Source organism: Kogia breviceps, chromosome 18, assembly GCF_026419965.1.
Source record: "Kogia breviceps isolate mKogBre1 chromosome 18, mKogBre1 haplotype 1, whole genome shotgun sequence".
In the NCBI taxonomy this organism is placed as follows: Eukaryota; Metazoa; Chordata; class Mammalia; order Artiodactyla; family Physeteridae; genus Kogia; species Kogia breviceps.
Genome location: NC_081327.1, coordinates 31940390 through 31963550, shown reverse-complemented (window position 1 = coordinate 31963550; position 23161 = coordinate 31940390). Strand labels below are relative to the sequence as shown.

Here is a 23161-nt window from a genome sequence, read left to right as displayed (position 1 = left end):
CCCAACATCCACCAAATGAGTCTTTTAAATTAGAAAAGTAATACATGCACCTGAGAGAAAATTCAAAGGGGTTTGCAGCGCCCCCTCCCCAGGCATTCGCATCAGCAGCTTCTCCTGCTTCCGCGCGTTTCCTACACGTAGACAAGCTCTGAGCACATTTCTCCTTTAAACTCACGTACCCCGGCAGCAGCAAACTCTAGATACTGTTCCTCATCTCACTTTTTTCACCTAAAGACATAACTCAGAGGTGGTTTTATGCATAGAGGTCTGCCCCATTCTTTCAACTGCTGCATGATATGTTATACGGATGTACCAGCTTTTATTTAAGCATTCAGAGGACATTTAGGTTTGTTTCCACTTTTGCTGCAGTTAATAGCCTCATACAGGCATCATTGCTTTCACGTGCAAGTAAATTGGAGGAAATGGAGTTGTTGGTCCAAGTGGTACATGCATTTAAAATGAGGATAGGGACTTCCCTGGTGGCGCAGTGGTTAAGAATCCACCTGCCCATGCAGGGGACATGGGTTCAAGCCCTGGTCCGAGAAGATCCCACATGCCGCGGAGCAAATAAGCCCGTGCACCACAACTACTGAGCCTGCGCTCTAGAGCCCTCAAGCCACAACTACTGAAGCTCTTGGCGCCTAGAGCCTGTGCTCCACAAGAGAAGCCACTGCAATGAGAAACCCGCGCACCACAACGAAGAGTAGCCCCTGCTCGCCACAACTAGAGGAAACCTGTGTGCAGCAACAAAGACCCAACGCAGCCAAATTAAATAAATAAATTTATTTTAAAAATAAAAATGAAAAAAATAAAATCAGGATAGGTACTGCTAGGTGCTCCCGCCCTGGCAGCGTGTGAAGGGACTGAAATGCACCTTGGGGGTGGCAGGGAGGGTCAGGGGGACTGAGTTACCTGCTGGGGTCGGAACAGTAGCCAGAGGCTTTCCTGGGGAGGCCAGGGATGGGGCAGTGGTTTTCAGGGCCGGGGGCTTGGGTTCCAGTCCACCTTGGGGCGGGCTTGCTCCTTGCTGTGGGAGGGATCTGACTCTCTCTCTCCGCCTTGCAGGTTGATGGCATGGCTCCTGCAGAGGCTGGAGATGGCCCTGCCACAGCCAGTGATCCGTGGGAAGGCTGGGGAGCAGGTCGGTGCTGGGCTGGGGGGAGTGGGGGGCTTGAGTGGTGGTTGGAGGCGTCTTGGGAGCTCAGACAAGGGTGGCATGGTCCCTGGGTGGGAGGGGAGGGCACAGAAGGAAGAAGGGAGCCTGAAGCTGGAGCTCAGCCCACGCAGCCCGCCTGTCTGCATGGCTCACACTCATTCCACACACACTCTCCGGTCACTGCGGCCACAGGGCTGAGAAATGCTGGCCCAGCCCCTCCTGCCAGGTGGTCACAGTCAGTGGGGGAGGTGCTTCCCCGGGGGTGGGGGGCAGAGAGGATGTGGGGTGCAGAGGAGGAGCCTCCCAGGAGCATGAAGGAAGACTTCCTAGTGGAAGTGGCCTGCAAGCTGAGAGCTGAAGGGGGAGGAGGAGGAGGAAGCAGGTGGGTAAAAGTGAAGGGGGTGCTGTAGGAAGGCCCTGCAGACAGAGGGTCAGTATGTGCAAAGGCCCAGAGACAAGAGGGGCCGGAATGTTCTGGGAAGAAGTGGGGCTCTCAGGAAGCCAGTGGGCCCTGTGTGCATTTCTGATGACCTAGGGCTCCCACATGGGTGGGTGGGGGGAGCAGGGCCTCCCCCACCTCTCCCTCTCCCAGAACCTCGCACCTGGCCATTCTCTCTTGGGGACAATTGGCCATCTTCATAGAAGCACCTGGAACTGGGGGGCAGGAGGCCTGGATCGCAGTCCCCCTGCAGTAGGAGGTGGACAGGAAGCTTCAGGGTCCCTTCCCCGTGGGCTGAGCCTTCAGGCTCCACGTTCGTGGCCTCTGTGGGTGGCAGAGGAAGCTCAGCTTTGGAGCTCCCCAACAGGAGGAAAGCGGGGTATCCAGTGGCAGGAGCGATCAGTGGATGAAGATGTGCTCACGGAGGGGGGGATCCCTGAGGATGGGGCTGCAGGGGGATGGTGTGGTGCTGGCGGGGAGAGGCCTTCGTGCAGATGGGACTTTGAGATAACACTCCAGGGAAGGATGGGAGAGGTTTTTCATACATAGAGGACCAGAGAGAGGGCATCGCAGGCAGGGGCCCGGCCTGGGCAAAGGAGCTGAGGTGGGACGAGGCAAGTGGTGACCCTGGTGGGGGAGTGACTGGAGGAGCGGGTGACCTCTGAGGCGGGAGGGAAGAAGCAGGACGGGATCTTCTGCAGTGTCCCGGGAGCCGTGAGGAAACCCCCTTTGCTCCTGCGTGCGCTGGGAGGGTTGATGCAAGCAGCGAGGCCGGTGAGGAGTCCACAGCACTTTTTTTCTCCTTTTCTCCCCATACAGGAGCCTGACTCCCCTGTGACATGTGACGTGCAGAGCAGTAAGTGACACGTTAGTGGGTCCTCGTGTGTGTCTCCATGGGGGTTGCTTGGTCTGAGCGTGCTCGGGTCGTGGGGCAGGCAGAGCCTCCAGACCTGGAGCTGGGAGAGCCCCATGTTGTGTAGGCCCTACCTCAGGTCAGCCTGGCCAGGTGGCCAGAGCCCGGCCCAGAGCCAGACGGTGGCTGGAGGCCCCTCCTGGGAGCCGGGGGTGGGTGGATGCACACATAGGCAGGAACCTGGCTTGCCTTCCAGCTTCTATCCAGAAAAAATAATTCTGAGGTCAAACTGGATGGGCCCCCCCTTTCCTGCTAGGAGCCCCTGGTGAGAACTCCCCACAGCCCCCAGGACCAGTGGGTTTGGCTAAGCAGAGTCCCTGGTTGTGGGGTGAAAGGAGGGAGCTGGGCTTTCTCTGGGGGAACTGGACCCCTTGAGCTGGGATGGCATCCCCTCCCCTGTGGGATATGTGTGCTGCCTTTTATCCCAGCTCTGCACCAGGACTGGGGCCCAGACTGAGGCCAGAAGGGGAGGACTAGGGTCCAAAATCTGCTCTTCCTTCATTTCATGGCCTCTGGAAAGGCATGTGGTATATGGGGCATTCATCCATTCACAAATGCTCATGGAGGGCTGCTGTGTGCCAGGCCAGTGATGAGCACTGGAGGTGAGCAGAGCAGAGTTAAGGCCTGGGAGCAGTGGCCCTATTCCACCCTGGACACAGGCCCTTGGACCGTGGGCCTCGGGCGTCCCAGGGCTGCCAGCCCCGGGCCCGCGGGGCCAGTGGTGGCCTTTATGAGCACTCTGACATGGGCGGCCACCACAGGCTGGCCAGCTGTGGCGCTCGGGTGTGGGTGTCATGGAGTTTGTATAATCGTGACAGCGTCGTGAAGGGGAGGCTCAGAGCAGGGCTCTCTCAGTCTCGAGCTCGTGGCCACCCTGGAGGGCCCAGCGCGAGCCGTCTATGGCTGTTGGGGAAGGCAGAGGGGCAGAGACGTGTCCAAGGTCACAAAGCAAGTTGTCATGGAGCAGTGACTAGAGTCCCCTGGGCTAAGCAGCTGCTCAGCCAGGCCAAGGTTAGAGGAGTGGAAAACGTTCCCTGGAACAGAGAGCCACCCACGCGCCCCCTCCTACCAGGGGCCCCTGAGAGCTCTGAGGATGGAGCCCCCAACCCTCCTACCCTCCTCCCTGCTTCTCTGGAAGGAGGCAGGTCTCAGCCAGCTGTAGCAGGGCCTCCCTGCGTGCCTGGAGCCTGCGGGTCATGGTGGGGCCTGGGGCAGCCATGGGGCGGACTCAGCCCCGGGGCCAGTAACCGCGGTGTGTCAGTTTCCTGGGGCTGCTGTAACAAAGGACCACACACGGTGCCTTCAAATAGCGGAAATGTATTCTCTTGCGGTTCAGGAGGCCAGGAGCCCAAAATCGAGGTGTTGCCAGGGTTGTTTCTTTCTGGGGCTCTGAATCCAGGCCTCTCTCCTGGCTCTGGTGGCTGCTGGCCATCCTTGGTGCCCCGTGGCATCTAGCTGCCCTCCAATCTCTGCCTTTTCCTCTGTGGCTGCCAAATCTCCCTCTCCTGTCTTCCGTAAGGTCACCAGTCATTGGATTAGGGCCCAACCTAAATCCAGCATGATCTCATCTTGAGATCTTTAACTAGTGACATCTGCAAAGACCCTATTTCCAAATAAGGTCACACAGGTAACAGAGGATAGGACTTGGATATATGTTTCTGGGGGGACACTATTCATCCCACCACAAGGGTGACCCTGAGGGGTGAGTATCCCGCCCCCACTCCATCCCCCAGCCTCCCCATTCTTTCGCTCATTCATTCCCTCCGCCTGTCCACCCCGCGCCACCCACCCTTCTCTCTTCTCCTTTGTTTCAGGGGTGGCGGCAGCTGGAGGCCTCTGAAACAAAAGGGAGGGGAGCCTGGGAGAGCGCAGATGGACAAATGGACAGATGGATGGAAGGAAAGAAGGGTTCCCTGAAGAGAAGACCTGCAGGGCAGGGGATGAGGTGGCCATCGACCCCCCCTACCTTCCTTGAACCCCCTGCTTCCCGCCCCCAATAATCCCAGGCAGGGTGAGGGGGATCCAGTCCCAGAACTGCCTCTCGGAGACCAAGGTTGTCCCCTTGAGCAAGGGGAACGCCAGCCAAGGGCAGCCTGTGGGATTTAGGCGAGACAGCAGGAGGACTTCCCACCAGAGGCTGCGGGAAAGCCCGCGGGGACTGTCTTTGAGAGGACGCCGCCGGCACAGCCCTCGGCATGGTGCCTGGCGCTCTCAGCGCCCCCTACCCCCCCGGGGACACAGTTTTTCCCCCCCGAAGAGGATCTCCTTAGGCTTGGCTATGTTCTCCCACTCAAGGAGTTGGGGACTACCAGTGGACAGCCGCACGTGCTTTAATTGACATTAAAAAGCATACGGTAGCACATCAAACCTGTGATCGCATGATATTATTGCTTCAGATAAGGCTAAAGTGAGTCCCTAGGTTTGAGAAGTGGGTGGATTAATATGGCCTGTGGTACTGGGGTTGCCGGAAGGAGTTAGCCAGGGGTCCTGAGCCAGTTGCCCTGGGTCCCAGCTGGCTCCACAGATGTCTTCATTTGGGGCAAGGAGTGATTTTAAAAATTAGAATTAGCTGTCGACATTGAAAAATCAGGTGGCTTTGCATAGAAGAATCTGGCTTCTCTTGAAAACTGGGAAGATCGAGCTGTGCTTGTGAGGACAGCTTGAGTGGCAGCTGCCACCTGAGGGCAGGTGGCACCCTCCACTTTACTCATGTGCACCATCTCCCTGGCTACATAGGCCTTGGAGTTTGAGACCCCTGAGGTCTCAAACTGGCAGCGAGGGGAGGGCAAGCTGGTAGACGTAATAAAATGAACACATGACTGGAGGTGAGAGTGTACAGGGAGAGAGGTGGGCACTTCAGCTAATCTGGAGCCCAGAGACCTTGAGGCAGAAGGTCAAACTAGAAGAGTTGGGGCCTGATGTTAGAGGACGAGGCTGTAGGTAATGGGGAGCCATTGAAGTTTGGTTGAGCAGGGCAGTGACTTCACAAAGATTACTCTGAGGTTAAGCAAGCGTGGGAGGCAGAGAAAGCAATTGACACAAGGGTTCTTGAACTTCAGGCCACATCTGGGGGGAACTATGAAGGATGTTCCATGCCCAGACCTTTCCATTTGAAGAGTGTGGGAGCCTGATAATCTGCCTTTTCAAGAAGCACCCACCTCCCCAGATGATTCTGATGATGGGGTAGTGGCAAGGACCGTGCTTTGAGAAATACCAGTTAGTAAGAAGTTAGTGCCTGGGGGTCAGATGGGGGAAGATGTGAGTCTGGACCGGGAAGAGGCGGAGGGAGTGGGTAGCATGACCCAGGCCTGCCAGGGAGGATGGGGGTTTCGAGTCAAGGCCTGGGCTTTGCCAGCAACCCAGGGACCGGACGGGGGCCTTGGCCTAGAATCCATGCTCCTGGGTTTCCTGCCTGCTGCTCCTAGAAAGAGCAGCTCCCTCCCCATATGGGGCTATTGATCTGCACTGCCGGGGTCAGGACCCTATTCAGCTGCCCTGAGGGCCATCCTAGGCTGGCAGAGAGGATGCTGTGCGGGAGCTGGTGTGCCCGTGAGGGACTCCAGGGTAAAGTTTAAGCCCTGGATGAAGCAGCAGTTTCCATGTGAGTTTGAGCACCTGTGGTGCATCGTAGCCCCATCTGTGACCTGGGTGGACCCTGGAAAAGCAGGGAGAGCTGTGAATCAGATGCCTGCAGAGAGGGCTGGGAGCTCGACGGGAGGAAGGGCCCTGCCCAGGGGTTGGTATCCCCTGCCTGCCCTTCCTGGCTGGTACCCTCCGGCACCATCCTCTTCTTTGGCTGTAAAATGGGGACAGGCCTGGCACAAAGATGAAAGGAGGAAGTGTTTATAAAATGCCTATTCACTAATTAGTACCTAAAAAGAAAGGGTTAATGCAAGGGAAAGCAAGGATGCAAGCAAGGATGGCCTCCAGCGCCTGTTACGGAGTGGCCACCAACGGCAGGGAGGTGCTCCTGGGACATGTTTGTCACTTGGGATAGCACCAGGGAAATGAGTCAGGGGACCTGGCACTGCTTCCAGCATCCTGTGTGGCCTTGGACAAGTCACTCAACCTCTCTGATCGATAAAATGGAGGAGAGTAGTGTTCTTACCCGGCAGCGTTGCCATGAAAGCTCATGAGCTCACAGGCCAGGGGATATTCTGTCCCCTGGATGTCACCTGGATGTCAGGCAGGAACTTGAACCCTCAGGGGCTGATCAGGATGAAGACACTGCAACATTACTGAGTGGCAACATAGAACGACACATACCTATGACATGTATGTCCCACCAATGGATTCAGGGCCACAGTTGGAGGATCCTCCCTGGTCAAACCCCAGGGCTGCTTGTAGGGATGGGGGAGCCAGGACCGTAGCTCAGGAAGCATGTGGGAGGCTTCCCTGGAGGGCAGGCTGTAGCCTCCTCTGTGAGGCAGGGTTGACGTCGGTAACTGGAAGCCAGGAGGCAGGAGTGGGGAGTGAGGTGACTCTTGGAAGGCAGACAGCCCCATGCCTGGCACGTGGGGAGCACCCCGTAAAAGAAGGTATTAACCTGCATTTCAGCGTACTCACCTGTCAAATGGGGAATAAGATATAAAAGAGGGAAAATAAAATGGAGATAATAGTTATTCCCACTTCAAAAGGTGAGGACTGATTGAGTTAGTCCATGTAAATCACTTAGCACAGGGCCTGGCATATAGTAGATGCTCAATAAATGTAGCTGCTGCTGTTATTATTACCATTACTATTATTAATATTATTAGTCTACACCATGAACAATAACTTCCAAAGTCAAAGGATAAGACTTGAGGCTAGCTTCCATTTAAAATCGCCATTAGTGTTTGTTGTAGAGGGAAAACTAACACACTATTGTAAAACAATTATACTCCAATAAAGATGTTAAAAAAAAATAAATAAATAAATAAAAAAAATAAAATCGCCATTAGTAATTCATACCTGGCCTGAAGGTCACCAAGACTGCTGGAGCTTTTTGGGAACACCTGCTACCAGGCAGTCTCCACCTTCCTCCTGTCTTGGGGTGGGCTTAGGCTCCTGATGAGACTCCTCTGCACCCACTTCTGCCAAGGTCACAGCCCCAAAGTGTTTTCATTGCCAGGGACCAGGGTACGTGGAGAAATGTTGAAAGTGAGACCATCTCCACGAGAAAGTCAAGTTCCCTTGGAGGTTGGAGTCTCTAGTCCAGGAGGAAGTCTTCCTAGACTCCCAGAAGGAGGTTCTGAGATTACGGGCATGTAGTACGCTGTCACCAGGGGGTGGCATCTAGAGAACAGGTGGCGGGCAAGCTTTGTCTGCATCCCTCGGGACATTCCAGGCCACCGCACCTGGATGCGGCAGGGTGTACTTCGAGCCTGGGTCTCTTGGCATCACCTGCAATGCTGTGGTGGAAGCATAGTTTCTGCTTCTGCACAAACCTCCAAGGAGGCTCTGGTGAGAAACAAGACTAACTGTAACTGAAGCTCTGTCTCAAGGGGAAAAAGAGAGGGAAAACTAACGGAGGGAGACAGGATGAGTGATCGTGGGCTTCAGCCCATCACTTGAGCACTGACCTGGTTGTTAACAGTCCCACTGAGAGCGGTGCCCTTTCTGCTGCTTGGCTGAGAGCTGGCGTGTAGCTGGTGGTGGCCAAGGCTCCCCGTGTGGTCCTGGGGACTCAGAGGCCCAGGCCCACTCTCCCCCCCACACCCTGTGTCCCCTGTAGTCAGCATCCTGCCGGGAGAGCAAGAGGAGCCCAACCTCCTCCTGGAAGATGTTGACCCTCACTGGGAGAAGGATGAGCATCAGGAGGTCAGCAGCAGCCCACAGGGCTCAGAGGCAGCTCCAGCTGATGAAGAGGAGAGCGAGGTGGTGCAGCAGATGCCCAGGTGGGAGCCAGAGAAAGCCCTGAAAAAAACAGTGCTTGGGAAGATAACAGGCACATGGTACAGAATCCCAAAGGTATAAAAGGGCATAGAGCGGGGACCAAGTCTGCCTCTTCCTCCCTTTCCCTCCCGTCAGACACCCATCCCCCTCCCCACGGACGCAGTGGCTGCCAGCATCTTCTGTACCTTTCCAGGGCCCATCTGAGCACATATGAGCATGGATTCCCTTCATTTTTTGTACAAAAGATAGCATATCACAGGCACTGACCTATCTGCACCTTGCTACATTCATTCAACAGTGTACCTTAAGATCGTTCCACATCTAGTACGTGGAGATCACCCTCTTTTTTTTTTTTTTTTTTACAACTGCGTAGCATTCCATCATATGGATGTGCCAGAATGTATTTAACCTGTCCGCTCTTGATGGTCATTTAGGTTGATTCCAAAATTATATTATTATAAACAATTCTGCGACGAGCACTCTTGTCCACAAGTCCTTGCATGTGCATGTGTGTACCCCCTGCAGGACACATTTCCGGAAGGGAGTTGCAAGGTCCTCGGGGAAGGGAATGTGTAACCGTGGTAGTGATGTCTGGGTCACCCTCCGCAGGGGCTGAGCGATCTTAGTTCCCACCTGTGAGCTGGGTGATAGCTGCTCAAGCCAGGAGGCCTCAGGTCCTCAGGCTCATGACCTCCATCGCAAAGATGGGGAAACTGAGGTCCAGGGAGGATCAGGGGCTGACCTAGGGTCAGCACCAGGACAGTTGGGGGCCGGGATCAGCCCCTGATGCACCGAGGGAGCGCTGTTGCTAGAGAGAAGCCGGGGCTGCTCAGGCAGGGCTCCCCAGTTAAAGTCTTGGGTGGGAAGTTAAGGTCTGGTCTCTGAGGGGGTCACAGTCCATCATACTGAAAATGGGGGTCAGGAGGTGGATTTGGGGTACAGCTACAGGCAACCTCACCTCCTGCCTTTGACCTCAACTCAGGGAGCTGCCTCAGATTCAAGAGGAGAAAGAAGACGAGGAGGAGGAGGACCGAGAGGAGGAGGAGGACGGAGAGGAGAAGGAGGACGGAGAGGAGGAGGAGGACGGAGAGGAGGAGGAGGACGGAGAGGAGGAGGAGGAGGAGGAGGAGGAGGAGCTTGAGTAAGGACCCGTGCCCCTGGCTGAGGGCTGGCCCAGGGAGGGGCTGCCAGGGCTTCTGGGGTGAGGATGCTCTCTGCCGCTCACGGAGCTCCTCCCTTTGTTCCGTGCCCAGTTCCGCTGGGCACTGACCAGAAAGGCTGAGGCGGTGCTGGGGGACCCCACTGTGCTCATAATGACCTTGGGATTCATAGTACCTAATACTCAGCGACCACCTCCACGCCACCCACACTCACATGTACAGATGTTGAATGCACCTCCACAGGTTGGGGATTTTTGTCTGTTGCCTCCACTGCCATGTCTCCAGAGCCTAGAACAGTGCCTAGCACAGTAGGCACCAAATCAGTGTTGGCTGAATGCATGGAAGGATGCATGGACCCGTGCAGTGGGCGCCCAGCTCTCCCGTGTGGTTAACAAAGCCAAGGCGCAGAGCTGTCTCTGTCCCTCACACCCTCCCCAACAGTCGGTCCCCAATGGTTGCCTTTGATGCCTCGTAAGGCTGCCCTGGATTCAGCTCTGTCATCCATAATGGTTGATTCTGTGTCCACATCCATAAAAATTTCAACATCAAAACACACAAAAGAGTTCAGTTACAGTAAGAGCTTAAAAGTGGAACTCAGAAACGGCTAAAAGTTATAATCAAGCTTGCCAAGAGACTAGATCTTCATTATTCCCACCACTAAAAAGAAATGATAATTAGGTGATGTGATAGCTTGCTCATTATCGCTACCATGGCAACCATATCATAATATACAAATGTATCAGCCAGCATGTTGTACACCTTATAAAATGTTATATGTCAAATATATTTGAATAGTAAGGAAAGAAACCACTAAGAGGGAGATGATGCTGAGCTGTGTGGGCTGGACAGAGGGCAGATGGAGAGGTGGATGCACGTGGAGGTGACGGATGCCTGAGTGGAGTTAGGGGGTGGGAGCCTGGACCAGAGCTGTAAAGACGGGCGTCTGATCTCATAGACGGAATGAAAGTGCGGTTGGAGGAGATGCCCGGGGAGTGAGTGTAGATGGAGGAGAGGCCAAAATGCCAGCTCAGAGGTCAAAGAGATGAGGAGGAACCAGAAAGGACCAAGGAGGGGGAGGCGCCCATGGGGGGGGTGAGGGAAATGAGAAGGGTGTGAGGCCTGGAGGCCCAGTTGGAAAGTGTCTCAAGGAGGAGGGAGTGAACTGCTGCCTCGCGAGCAGCCCGCATGTCCCGGGAAGGGTGACAGTGTAGCTCGTGGAAGGGGTGGGAGATGATCCTTCAGAGGTGGTGGAGCTAGATTGTGAAGGCCTTGAACTTGATTTCCCAGGAGCAATGGGGGAGCCATGGAAGGTTTGTGAGCAGGGAAGTGACACAGGCTGGCAGCTGCATTGTGCAGAGACTGAGGCAGGAGGAACAGCGTGGTGGCTGTGGTACAACAGATCAGGCCAGATGATTTAACCTGTCCCCTTGCTCCATCCCCCTTGTATTTTACCCTGTACCTGTCACTCTGCCCTCTGTGGTACCCCCGGCCCGTACACTTCCGCCATGGCCTGAGGCGAGGTAGCATCACAAGTGTTAGGAGCACAAGCTTTTCTTCTCTCAGCAGAGTGACCTGGGCAAGTGGCAGATGGGCACAGAGCTTCTGCCTCCACATCTCTGAAATGGGGGGAGGGGTTGATAACAACCCCTCCTGAGTGGTCAGAGGGTTGGCTGTGAGAATGGATGCGGTAGGACCTGGTGTGGAGTAAGTGCTCCATCAAAAGTCCCCTGTCTTCTCATCCCTACTGAGGGTCACTTTTAGTCTCAGTCAGGAAAGAGTTAAACCATGAGGCCGCATAGGATTTGGGGGCTAGAAGCCTGTTTAGTGTTATCTACTTTGAGTCCACGCTTGCCCAGTTCACCTCTAATCTTTCCATCCTCAGCAGGAGGCCACACAGCTACTTGATTGCCCCCAATGACAGGGAGCTCACAACCTATCAAAGGTTGTCCATTCCATCCATATGCACCTCTGACTTGGGAAGTTATTTCTTCTGCCAAAACTATGACTTCTGTAACCCCGTCCTAATTCTACCCTCCAGGCCTCTCCAGAGCCAGGATGCTCTCATTAACAGGTAACTGCCCCTCCCCTAAATGAAGACCTCAGATGCTGCCTGGCTGCATTAGTGCAGTTCTATTTGCCCCCTGCTTTCACCTGCCTCTGTGTAGACTGTAGAGCTCTGAGCTGTTCCGCCACCAAACCCGTATGCCCAACACATAGGTCTGCAAATCCCTTTATATGTTACAGCTCCTGAGCTGAAACACCACCAATGTGCACACACACAGGCTCACGCACTAACTACACACATGTTCTTTGCACAGTACACACAGGCGCACACACACACATAACTGCACCGCACATACACACCTGCACACAGACACAGCCACACATGATGGGTTATGTGCACACGTATGTGTAGGCAGGGCACTTACACACACAGCCTGCATACGTGCACAAGCAACACACATGGGCACACGTGTACACACTTGCACATATCCACACTAGACACAAGCACATACGTACAGTTACCTACAAACACTGTTACACTACAAACACAGGCTCATACAGATGTTCACCCAGAGCTTCAAACTCAGGGCACTCTGGGGCCCCAGATAGGGACGACGAGGGCCCTGTGGTGACAGAGCCAGTGATCCCAGGGCCAAGGCCAGAGGGTGTCAGGCGTGGGACAGGTGGGCTGGGCCGTCACTGGCTGGGGAAGGATGCTCTTGCCAGCTTTGCGGAGGCACAGGGGTTACTGAGGACGCGTAAGCCCTGGTAACGGGCAGATGGTCGCTTAGCGACCTGGTCTCTGCTGGCAACAACTCAGCTTTTCATAGCAACGGAAGCCTTTTGGTCCCCACCTGGCCTCCCTGGGGGCATTTCCGCAGAGTTCCCCGCACGTCCCCTCAATCTGATTAGAAGAAGGAAGGATTGGTGGCTCATCTGCCACCCGAGCCACACTGGCTCCAGAGCTGGCCTCACAGGCTTGGGGCTGGGCTCGGGCTCCCCCAGTTCTCCACGGGCATGCACCGACCCGGGGCTTGGAATGAATGCCATCGCCCCCAGCAGACCTCCTGCACCACGGGCGTCCTTGTCAGCAAAGACAGCGAGACCCAAGTAGGTGACTGCTTCTCCCTAAGGGCTCCCCTACCTTCCTTCTTTCGGGGCTGGGGTACCGGGTGAAGAGTCTGCTGAAGGCAGCACTGAGGACCTTAACTTGGGGGCACAGCCTGTGTGGTGACTTGGGGGAGGACAGTGGGCTGGTAAACTCTTGCCAGCTGGCTGTCACCGCTACTCCCCACACCTTTACCTCGGAAAGCCAGGACCTCTGGGATGCCCACCTCAGCCAGTCTGTCTGATCCTCTACTTAGAAATCCCTGGGACTTGGGAACTTTCCAGAAGTTGATGGCCCGCTGCATCTGGGCTGGTCAAGAGGGGGCCTTAGCAGGCAGCAGGCATACTGTCAACCAGGGGCAGCATGATTTGGGGTTACATGGGTGCCCAAACAGCCCCTGGTGGGGCTGACAGGGCCACTGTAAGGCTTGTCATGTGTCTCCGTAGCTGGAGATGTTTGTGCAAAATGTTCCGCAATCTATGTGGGTGATTCACAGACCTGCAGGAGGCCACCTCCTCTGGGATTTATAATAATAATGACAAGAACAGTCATGATAACAGCTGTCACCTGATTAGCACTTGTTTTCCGTGCCAGATGTTGTGCTAAGGTTCCTACTGCTAATCCCATTGCACAGATGAGAGAACTGAGGCTCAGAGATAACAGCCCACACATCCACGGGTGCCCTGCCAGCAAGCACAAAGCTGGGATTCTGTCCCAGGTCAGGCTGGGCTCCTAAGCGGACGCCTAGTACTACAGACAAGGAAAGCTGCTTACCAACGTTTAGAGATGGAGAATCCAGATGACACCGGACATGGGGAGGTTTTTTGACTTTTCCATGCGCTTCTCACTGGCCCTTCTGACCTCATTCAAATAAGCCAGTCTGTACAGTACAGGCTGGATGAGTCCTACCCATTTGACAGATAAGCAAACGGAAGCTTCCCGGCGACTTGCTTTCCAGGCCAGATTCTAGAATGAGCAAGACCCCAGGAAGCCTCTGACTGGGACTGTGGGAAGTTCATTTCCTGGGCCCTTGCGCTCTGAGAACCGAGGAGGTCCCTGCATCTGTTCCAGAACATTTTAATTTCTTTCAAAATCAGACCAAAAAATGAACTTTTAGATGGAATATTTTAACATATAATATTAACATATTAATCTTCTTACGAATGCGGTCACAAAATGGAATTTTTAAAATATATTTATGGAGGAAGGGGCCTGTGAAGGCTGAAGTGCCCAGTCGCTATGAAAGTCATAATATGCCCTTTTCTTCAAGAAAAGCTGTTTCTTCCTGGGCAGGGTAGAGAGTGTGACTCTGACAATTCAGGCCCCTCACAATGGAAATGCATATGCAATGAAGAGAAATAAAGTGAGTTGGGTGCTTGAATTCTCCAAACACACGCCTCCCTCCTCCACGTCACCTGGGGCTGTGCAGACACTCAGAGGCAGTGGAGTATTGAAGATTTGGTGCTGGGGTCAGAGACACCCATCTTTTATCCAGGTTCACCTGGAACAGGCTGTGTGACCTTGGACAGGCCATCTGACCTCTCTGAGCCTCCGATTTCTAAGCTCAAATGGGATCAGTCATAGCTGGGCTCTTGGGTTTATCTGGGTGAGGATTTGGTGAGATACTGTGCGTGCCATGTGCTTAGCCCGGTGCCTGGCACACAGCCCTTGGGAGCTTCTGTGACAATATGATTGCTGGCTGATTCCTGCTCCCAGGCTGCTGGCTCCAAACTGACTGGTCTGTAATTCCGTCCCCATCTCCTCACCCACCTCAGGAGGGCTGAGACTTGGCCCTCTGGGTAAAGGATGGGGAATTCAGGTTTTCTGGGCAGCAGATGCCAAAGAGCATCCTCCGTGAGCCCCTTGGCGACAGTGGTCCATGGCATGGCGTGAGGCCGTTAGGAAGCAGAATCTAATTCTAACCACAAAAATCACATCAGCCCTTGGTCCCAAGTCATCATTTTAACCCAGAGATCGCACACAGGCATCTCAGGGCCCAATTTAGTCTGGAGACAGGCTCTTTTGGATATTGACATATTAATATAGGTAATACAGATGTTAATATAGATCTACTAATTTGGATTCATTATCAGCATCTAGAGATGGGGAGGTCCCACCTTTAAAATGTGTAGTTCAGGCTCCTCTTGAAAATCAGCAGATCTGGCCACGGGACTCCCATTCTAAGCGGAGTGGGGTTGCTGACTCAGATGGGCACACCTTCTTCTCTCCTCCCTGTAGTCTCACCCTGGCCCCCGTCACTCATGTATGCCTCTGCCGGGGCCAGGGACCTCTGAAACCTTCAGCAGTTGCAGTGTGGCTCTGATCTCATGGCATGGAAAAAACCAGGGTCTGTGTCCGAGGTTTGTGTGATGTGGGACAATTTGCTGTGTGATTTTGGCCGGGACAATTGACCTCTCTGTGCCTCACTTTTCTCATACTCCCTGCTCTGCCTATATCCCCAAGGTAGTCTGGAGACTCTCAGAGGGGAAATGCTGGGCATAGATTTTGAACACTCTACAGTGCCCTTTGGTCAGCCCCCAAAGACAGTTCCTCAAAACCGTCCTCCGTGATTTTCTTTGCACTTGCTGTTCCCCTTTCCTGGACACTATTCCCTACCTATTCCCAGCTCGCAGGCCACCTCCTCTGGGAAGCCCTCCTTCCTAGGCAGAATTGTGCTGTGCCCTTCACAGCTACTTGCTCCAGAGTGTGACTCAGACTGGGAACTTGTTAGCAGGATGTGAGATCTGCCACCTGCCCTGTGCTGGGAGCTTCAAGAGGGCGAGGACTTATCCTTGGGCGTCTTTGTGCCCCAGCTCCTGGCACAGAGCCTTGCACTCAGCACAGTTCAGGAAACATTTAACACCCCTAACCCCAGCCCTTCCCTCCTGCCCCCTTGCAGTCACAGTGTCCTGCTGGATAGCTGTCTGGTGGCACAGGGTGGCGAGGACCAGAGTGAAGTAGGCGGAACTGAGCACCAGGGCGCCTCACACCAGGTATGGAGCAGCACCAGGCCTGGCGCCCGAGCTACCTCGGAGGCCTGGATGGGAAGCGGCGGAAGGGGCTGGGCCTTGTCCCCTTTGCTTACAGGGGTGGGGTTTGGCTGATGAGACGCCCACAGGACAGAGGTGAGCAGGGTGGTGCGTGCTGTGAGGCCCTGCTTGCAGCAGGGGTCAGATGGTGTCAGGAAGGGCCCCGGGTGGTATGGCCATGGGTGGGGACCAGTGGGCTTAGACTCCATTCCTCACGTGGCTGTGTGACCCTGGGCAAGTCACCTCCCCACTCTGGGCCTCAGTGGCCACCTCTGTAAAATGGGGCTAAAAGCCCTTCCCTGGAGTATTGTATACAGTTCTACACTGTGAAGTGTGGTGCCGGATGGAGAGTGCCGTGGTGGCTGCTTTAGTTGCTTTGTCCCCACACGCAGACGGCTGCCCGAGAATTTCCCCTCATTACATGTGACAGGTCCGGGTGTTGGGGCCTGGGGCTCCTGTGTGCACTGGATGCCCCAGAAGGTGAGCTGGAGGGTATGACCAAACGGGCAGGGCCAGGACTAGTCTTGGGCCCATCCTGAGGGTAGATCCCCCCACAGGGGCTGGGCTGGACCAGGGCTAGGACAGGGCTTGATGGTCACAGCTTTGGTTTCCTCTTTATCTTTTGCAGGAGCTGCAGGAGGAGGCCGTGGCCGCCAGCTCAGGAGGTAGGTGTGTGGTGGGGTTGCATAAGAATGTCCAGGATGCTTTCAGGCTGGGGGCAGCCAGAGTACAGGGGCAAACCCTCCTCCTTTCCCTCTCAACTCGTCCCCCGGCCCCATCCCATCCTCAGGCAAAACCCATTCTGTGAATCTTAGGGCCACGTTGTCAGAGCCTGATGATGTATTTCAAAGGCCCCAGGGGAACTGCACTGAGGCCCCCAGGACCCCAAGAGGCCTGGGGAAACTGTACTCCCAGCCAACCCCTCCTGCCAGCCCCCTCACTGGGAACACAGCTCTCTAGGTTACCGCCCAGTGAGGATTTGGCTCAAATGTAACGTACCTGAGTGAAAATTGGGGCCAGAGCTCACTAAGGATGTGTCCTAGACTGTGTGTCTTTTGAGCTTTTCCTTACTGCTAAGATCCCCAGCAGAATTTGATTATTTATCACTCCTACCCCTAATCCTGAGAACTTCAGGGATGATGGGGACAGAGTCTAGGGGAGTGAGGACATCTGGACACTGAGCCCTGGCCTTGCAAACTTCCACAGGCCTCAAGACACTGGTGGTACTCCACCTGCCCTTTGAGGCAGACAGACCATTTTACAGATGAGAAAACTGAGGCTGTATGTGGGCAGCATTTGGCTCAGTGGTCAAGGACACAGACCTGCGTTTCACTATTGGCTCCTCCCTCTTCCTCGCTCTGTGACCTGGAGCCAGTTCTGTGACCTCTCTTAACTGTGGCTCCCAAATCAAGAAAGAGGGGGCTATAACAGTACCTACCTCACTGGGTTGTTGGGCAGAGTGGGGGTGACAGTGCATCACTGGAACTGAAAGAAGGGACCATAATAGGGACCATGACAATGATGTTTGTGTCCCAGGCAGCCACTGATGGAAATGGGACTGGACCCGGGTGTCTTAACCCCAGGTGTCCTGAGCCTGCCCCCTACCTGATCTTTGAAAAACATCCTCTGTTAACTTTAACCCAAATCTGCCGGAAACCTACTAAGTCAGCACCCCACATGGATGAACAAGACCAGGATCACCTGGCTGCAGACTCAGGTTCCGTGGGGCTGGTTCCACCCCTTTCCCCAGGTCATTGGGAAGCAGGTGGCCTGGGAACCACACTTTGAGAAACACTGAAACACAGCCCTTTGTCTGCCGCCACTGGAAAGCGTGGATCTTGAACCAGCAGCTTTGGTGTCACCTGGGAGCTGGTTAGACATGCAGAATCCCAGGCCCCATCCCAGACCTGCTGAGCCAGAATCTGCACTGTTAACAAGATCCCTGGTGATTTCTCTGCGCGTTTGTGTTTGAGAGGCAGTGGTCTTGAGCCCTTGTTCTCAATCATGACTGCACATTGGAATCATTTGGGGAGATTTAAAAATCTTGGTGACAGTCCTCACCCCAGACCATTAAATCAGAATCTCTGGGGATGGGCCCACGCATCAGGGCATTTCCAGACCTCCCCAGGCGATTCCAATATGCAGCCCATTTGGGGAAACAGGGACCTAGGAAAAGTTATTGCTTCTGGTTGGAAGTGAAATTAATTGAGCTCCAGGATTCTTTGGGATGGAAAATCCTACCAGGCTAAGAACGTTTGAATCTGTGAGCCTAAGCCTGAGGGGTTCTGGGTTCTCTGATTCTAATTTCTTTGAGTCTAAAGTATGAAATGCTACGATGGTTGGTTAGCAGAGAAAGCTCCAGAGCTGGGGCGCTCAGGGCTGTCTCTCAGAGCTGTTGGGTGGATGAGCCACTTGACTGGTGACGCTCTTGACACTGAACTCCAGGGACGAGAGGGATGCTCCAGACTTTGGGTGCAGCTGCTGCAAGCGCAGGTGGGCACCGGACTGGTCTGTGCTGGCGCTGGTGGGGAAGAGCCCCAGCTACCCTGCCTCTCCCAACTCTGTGCTCATGATTGCAGTCCCACGGGTCCCGCCTCGGCCTGAGGTCCCCGCCCCCAGCACCATGGCTAAACCAGGCCGGGACATGGAGCTGAATCGCCTGGTCCAGGACCAGCCACCTGGCCAAGTGACCCCCGGGCTTGCTCCCCGAAACCCGGTGGAGCACCTCCCCAATGTGCCCAGCTACCACCCCCCGATCACCCGCATCCCTGTCCTCATCTCCCGGAGGACAGCCTTGTCCAACTCCAGCTTCACCAAGGAGACCGGGAGCTCCATCCGTCGCCTAGGTAGCGTGAAATTGACCCCCCAGCGCGCTGGTGTCTGTGGTGTGCTTCTGCATGGCTCGGGCTGTTTCCTGTGTGGGTGCCACGGTCTTGGCGTGGGACCAGTATTAGGGCTCATGGAACACCACCCCTTCTTCCTCTGCTGACCAGTGACTTCATCTTGCTTTGTGGTGACTTGAAGGGTATTAGTCCCCTTCTCTCTGCGCCTAAAATTCCACAATTAGCAATTCATTTCTTTGGGTTAAACATGGCTTTTTGCAGATCATCAATTTTTATACAGGTAGTCACTCATACCCGAGTTTAAACAAGCCACCCAGCTCTCCAGGCCAGAAGGCTTGGGGCAGGGAGCTGGGTGGAGGAAGAGAATAATCAGAGGAGAATGAACCAGAAGAGGAATGTGGAGGTCCGTTGCAGACAGAATCTACCGACCCTGAGAGTTGGCTGGGAGCTAGACTTTCTGAGGACTGTTGTTCTCTGCTCAGCAAATTTCCCTTTCAGGAAAGGGGAGGCCCCCAGGTGCTGACAGGCAGACCCACAGGAGGCGTCCTCAGGGGCCAGTGCAGAGAGTGAGCCTGTCTGGATCCATTTAATTGTGACAAGATCCCCGCAGTGGCCTTCGGGCTCCTGCTGTTTGCTGCCTGATGACAAAGTGCCGGGGGACATACTGGTGCCTCTGGGCTAACCCCTGTCACTTTCTGCCTTGACTCAAACCAGACCTTCCATTTTCCCTTTAATTTGTTTGTTTGTTTTTGGATTACACTGGGCAAGGTTGCCTCTGAGATTCACAGGCAGGTCGAGCTGCACATTTCACAAGAAGAGATCCACTCTCGTCCTCTCCCTCCTCCTGGCTTGGGGTGGGCACAGGGTTGGGGCAAGGTGGCATGTGATCAACCCCATGACAGGGGATGACACGCCAGGCTCAGTGTTCTGGGCAAGGCCGAAATCTCCTCACTCCAAAGGGTCTTCCACGTCCTCTGCCCTTACGCTGCGGCTCGATTTTTGCACGTTCTGTACCAGCTCTGCGTTTATTTGCTTACCATCTTTCTTTCAGTGGATTCACTTTTTCATTTAATTGAGTGTATTTAAACAGGAAGCTTTACATTATCATTCAAATGGAAAACCAGCATGGCCTGCCATAAATATAGAGAAGGCATAAATAGAAATAACCACAAAGGTATGGAGAACAATGTAGACTTGGTAGTTTCTAGTGAGGTAAGTGGCCTGCCGAAGGCTCATAGCTGAGTCTGCTCTCCCAGCTGCAAAGGGGGATTCAGACGTGTCAGCGAGGTGTTAAGGCCATAGCAGCACTAGCCTGAGGCTTTCTCTCTGCCTTCTCAGGATCCAGACAGAACCGGACAGGGAGGAATGGTTCCGCTCTGTCATCCTTTGCCTTGGCTGTGCCGTCTAAAATCATCGTGTGCCTTCTCTGGTCCCTGGGAGCCCCACACTTTGAGAAATAGTCCCAGTGACACATTGGGACAGTGGGTTGAACCGGCTGTCATTGACACATGATGATTTTATTTTATTTACTGATGAATAGGCAAGGATGTTTACTGCAGCACTTTAAAAATATTCGTTAATACAGACTATTTATAAAATGCCTATATTAGCCATTAAAAGTAAAACGAGTAGAGAAATAGAAAATACTGTCAGTCAAAAAAATCTTTCAAATAATTAAAAGATTTACAAAACAGGGATTTATATAAGGCTTGGTATTGGTCACGTTAGTGGTCGAATTTACAACGCAGATTAATAGAGAGAGGTAAATCAAGGCCTTCTTCCCCAGACTTGGTTCTAAAACATTTACTATCTAACATCAAGAGCAAGGTCCTTTGGTGATCGTTTGCAGGTTTGATATATGGTTTCTACCTACGCCCAATCTAAACAGTAGGACACACGATGATTTTAGATGCTGCAGACAAGGCGGTGACAGCATGTAGTGAGAACATTATTCCCATTTCAATGGTGCTGCTTGGCACCTCACAGCCGAGGTTTCATTTTGACAGAGGCCTCTACATATGCTGGTCACCAACCTCAGGATGGGATAAGAGTTTCAGCTCTGGAGCCAGGCTGCCTGGGTCCAAATCTGGGCTCTGCTGAAAGTTTCTTAATCTCTCTGTGCTTCGGTTTCCTTCTCCACAAAATGGGGACAATGATAACAGGGACCTCATAGAGTGGCCGGGAATGATGAAGGAGTTTATATATATAAAGCACTTAGAGTTTAGTGAAACTAATGCCTAGCAGGCATATAGGAAGTACTTAACAGTAAATATTATTATTCTCTAAACCAATTTAAGCATAAAATATTCTTTGTATTCTGAATTATAGTATTCTTATTCTATAAATCAGTATAATATAAACGAATATAATTTCTACTTTGAGCCTCTACTCTCCCAAGCTGGCAGGAAATGAAACATCAGGCTTAGGAGTTCCCCGCCCTCCCCTGGGAGTGATTGATTTCATAGGGTCTTGTGCAGGGTGAGGCAGGGGGTAAGGGAAACACCTTCTCCTTCCCAGGTTCCTTGAGACAGCCTCATGGATGCTGAGACCAGGGTGATTTTTTGCTGCCTGGGGGCGCCCCAGGGCCCTGAACATTTTTGAGAAGGTGCCCTTGTCCTGGCTGCCTCCACGCCCCTGGCCCACCTCCAGCTCACCTCTCCCAAGGTCTGCAGGGAAGCAGAGGAACGTCCCCACCGCCCCGTGGCTCTCTCCTGTTTCCCACAGCCTGGGGCATCTCTGGTGAGCCTAGCAAAACTTCTTAAGCTTCTTGAGTCCTGCTCATCCTCTTCCCCTGAGAGCTTAGGGTTAGTAAAACAAATGCCCCAGAGTCTTGAGGTCTGCTTACGTTCCCTCCACCAGACTTCATAAAGTGCTGGCTTTTCCCATGGTGGCCATTAGAAAAAGCTCACATATCCAAGTGTTTCAAAATGCTCCCCTCCCCATTTTGGGCGTGTGCCCCTGCCTTGCTGGCACCTAGGTCTGTGCCTGGCTGCTATTGGGTGGTCCCGCCCAGGCATGGTGGGGAGTGGGGACACCATTCCAGCCCCTCAGCATCCTCTGAGCTCTGTCTTGGGGCAGACCTGTCCCCACAGTCCCTCGGGTGGGTCAAGAAGACTGAGGTAGAGCCACACCCAGGCTCCCCAGGGAGGACCCAATTCTCAGGATGCGAGGTCTCTCAGAGGTCAGGAGAGGGATTGGGTTGATGAATTTCGGGGGCTCTTGGCATGTACAAAAATAAGGAAATACCAAACGTGTACCCAAACAGGGATAACATACAATACAAAAACAACCTGTTACCCTTGATTGCAGGAAACTTCCAAATGTCTCCATTGGAGGCCTTTCAAGAGTGTGAGGCCCTGAAGAGGTAAAATTGTCACTATATGCAAAAACGTGATACTATATATAGAAAATCCTAAGGACTCCACGCAAAAACTACTAGATCTAATAAATGAGTTCATCAAAGTAGCAGGATACAGGATAAACATTCAAAAATTGGTTGCATTTCTTTACACTAAAAATGATATATCAGAAAGGGAATGTAAAAAAAAGAATACCTTTTAAAACACCAGAAAAAATAAAATAAAATACCTAGGAATAAACCTGACCAAGGAGGTGAAAGACTTATACACTGAAAACTATGAAACCTTAATAAAGGAAATTAAAGAGGACTCAAAGAAATGGAAAGATATCCCATGCTCTTGGATTGGAAGAATTAATATTGTTAAAATGACAATACTACCCAAAGCAATCTACAGATTTAATATGATTCCTATCAAAATACCCAAGACATTTTTCACAGAACTAGAACAAATAATCAAAAAAATTATACGGAACCATGAAAGACCCAGAATTGCCAAAGCAATCCTGAGGAAAAAAACAAAGCAGGAGGCATAACTCTCCCAGACTTCAGACAATACTACAAAGCTACTGTAATCAAAACAGCATCATATTGGTACAAAAACATACATACGGATCAATGGAACAGAATAGAGAGTCCAGAAATAAACCCACACACCTACAGTCAATTAATCTTTGACAAAGGAGACAAGAATATAAAATGGGGAAAAGACAGTCTCTTCAGAAAGTGGTGCTGGGAAAGTTGGACAGCTGCATGTAAATCAATGAAGTAGAACACACCCTCACAGCATACACAACAATAAACTCAAAATGGCTTAAAGACTCAAACATAACACATGACACCATAAAACTCCAAGAAGAGAGCATAGGCAAAACATTCTCTGACATAAATAGTACCAATGTTTTCTTAGGTCAGTCTCCCAAGGCAATAGAAATAAAAACAAAAATAAACAAATGGGACCTAATCAAACTTATAAGCACAGAAAAGGAAACCATTAAAAACAAAAACAAAAAAAACAAAAAGACAACCTATGGAATGGGAGAAAATATTTGCAAATGATGTGACAGACAAGGGCTTAATCTCCAAAATATACAAACAGCGCATACAACTCAACAACAACAAAACAACCCAGTTGAAAAATGGGCAGAAGACGTCAATAGACATTTCTCCAAAGAAGGCTTAGAGATGGCCAATAGACACATGAAAAGATGCTCAACATCACTAATTATTAGAGAAATGCAAATCAAAACTACAGTGAGGTACCATCACACACGTGT

General features: G+C 52.7%; 1 protein-coding gene across 1 annotated transcript in view; it reads left to right on the top strand.

Annotated features, from left to right (window-relative positions):
- CNGB1 (cyclic nucleotide gated channel subunit beta 1) overlaps positions 1–23161 on the top strand; it is a 175385-nt gene that overhangs the window by 125773 nt on the left and 26451 nt on the right. Inside the window, exons 12-18 of the mRNA XM_067019696.1 lie at positions 1066–1141; positions 2415–2451; positions 8222–8384; positions 9365–9429; positions 11577–11613; positions 15554–15647; positions 16312–16348. Coding sequence (XP_066875797.1) covers positions 1066–1141; positions 2415–2451; positions 8222–8384; positions 9365–9429; positions 11577–11613; positions 15554–15647; positions 16312–16348 — 509 coding nt within the window. The remainder of the gene's footprint in view (positions 1–1065; positions 1142–2414; positions 2452–8221; positions 8385–9364; positions 9430–11576; positions 11614–15553; positions 15648–16311; positions 16349–23161) is intronic.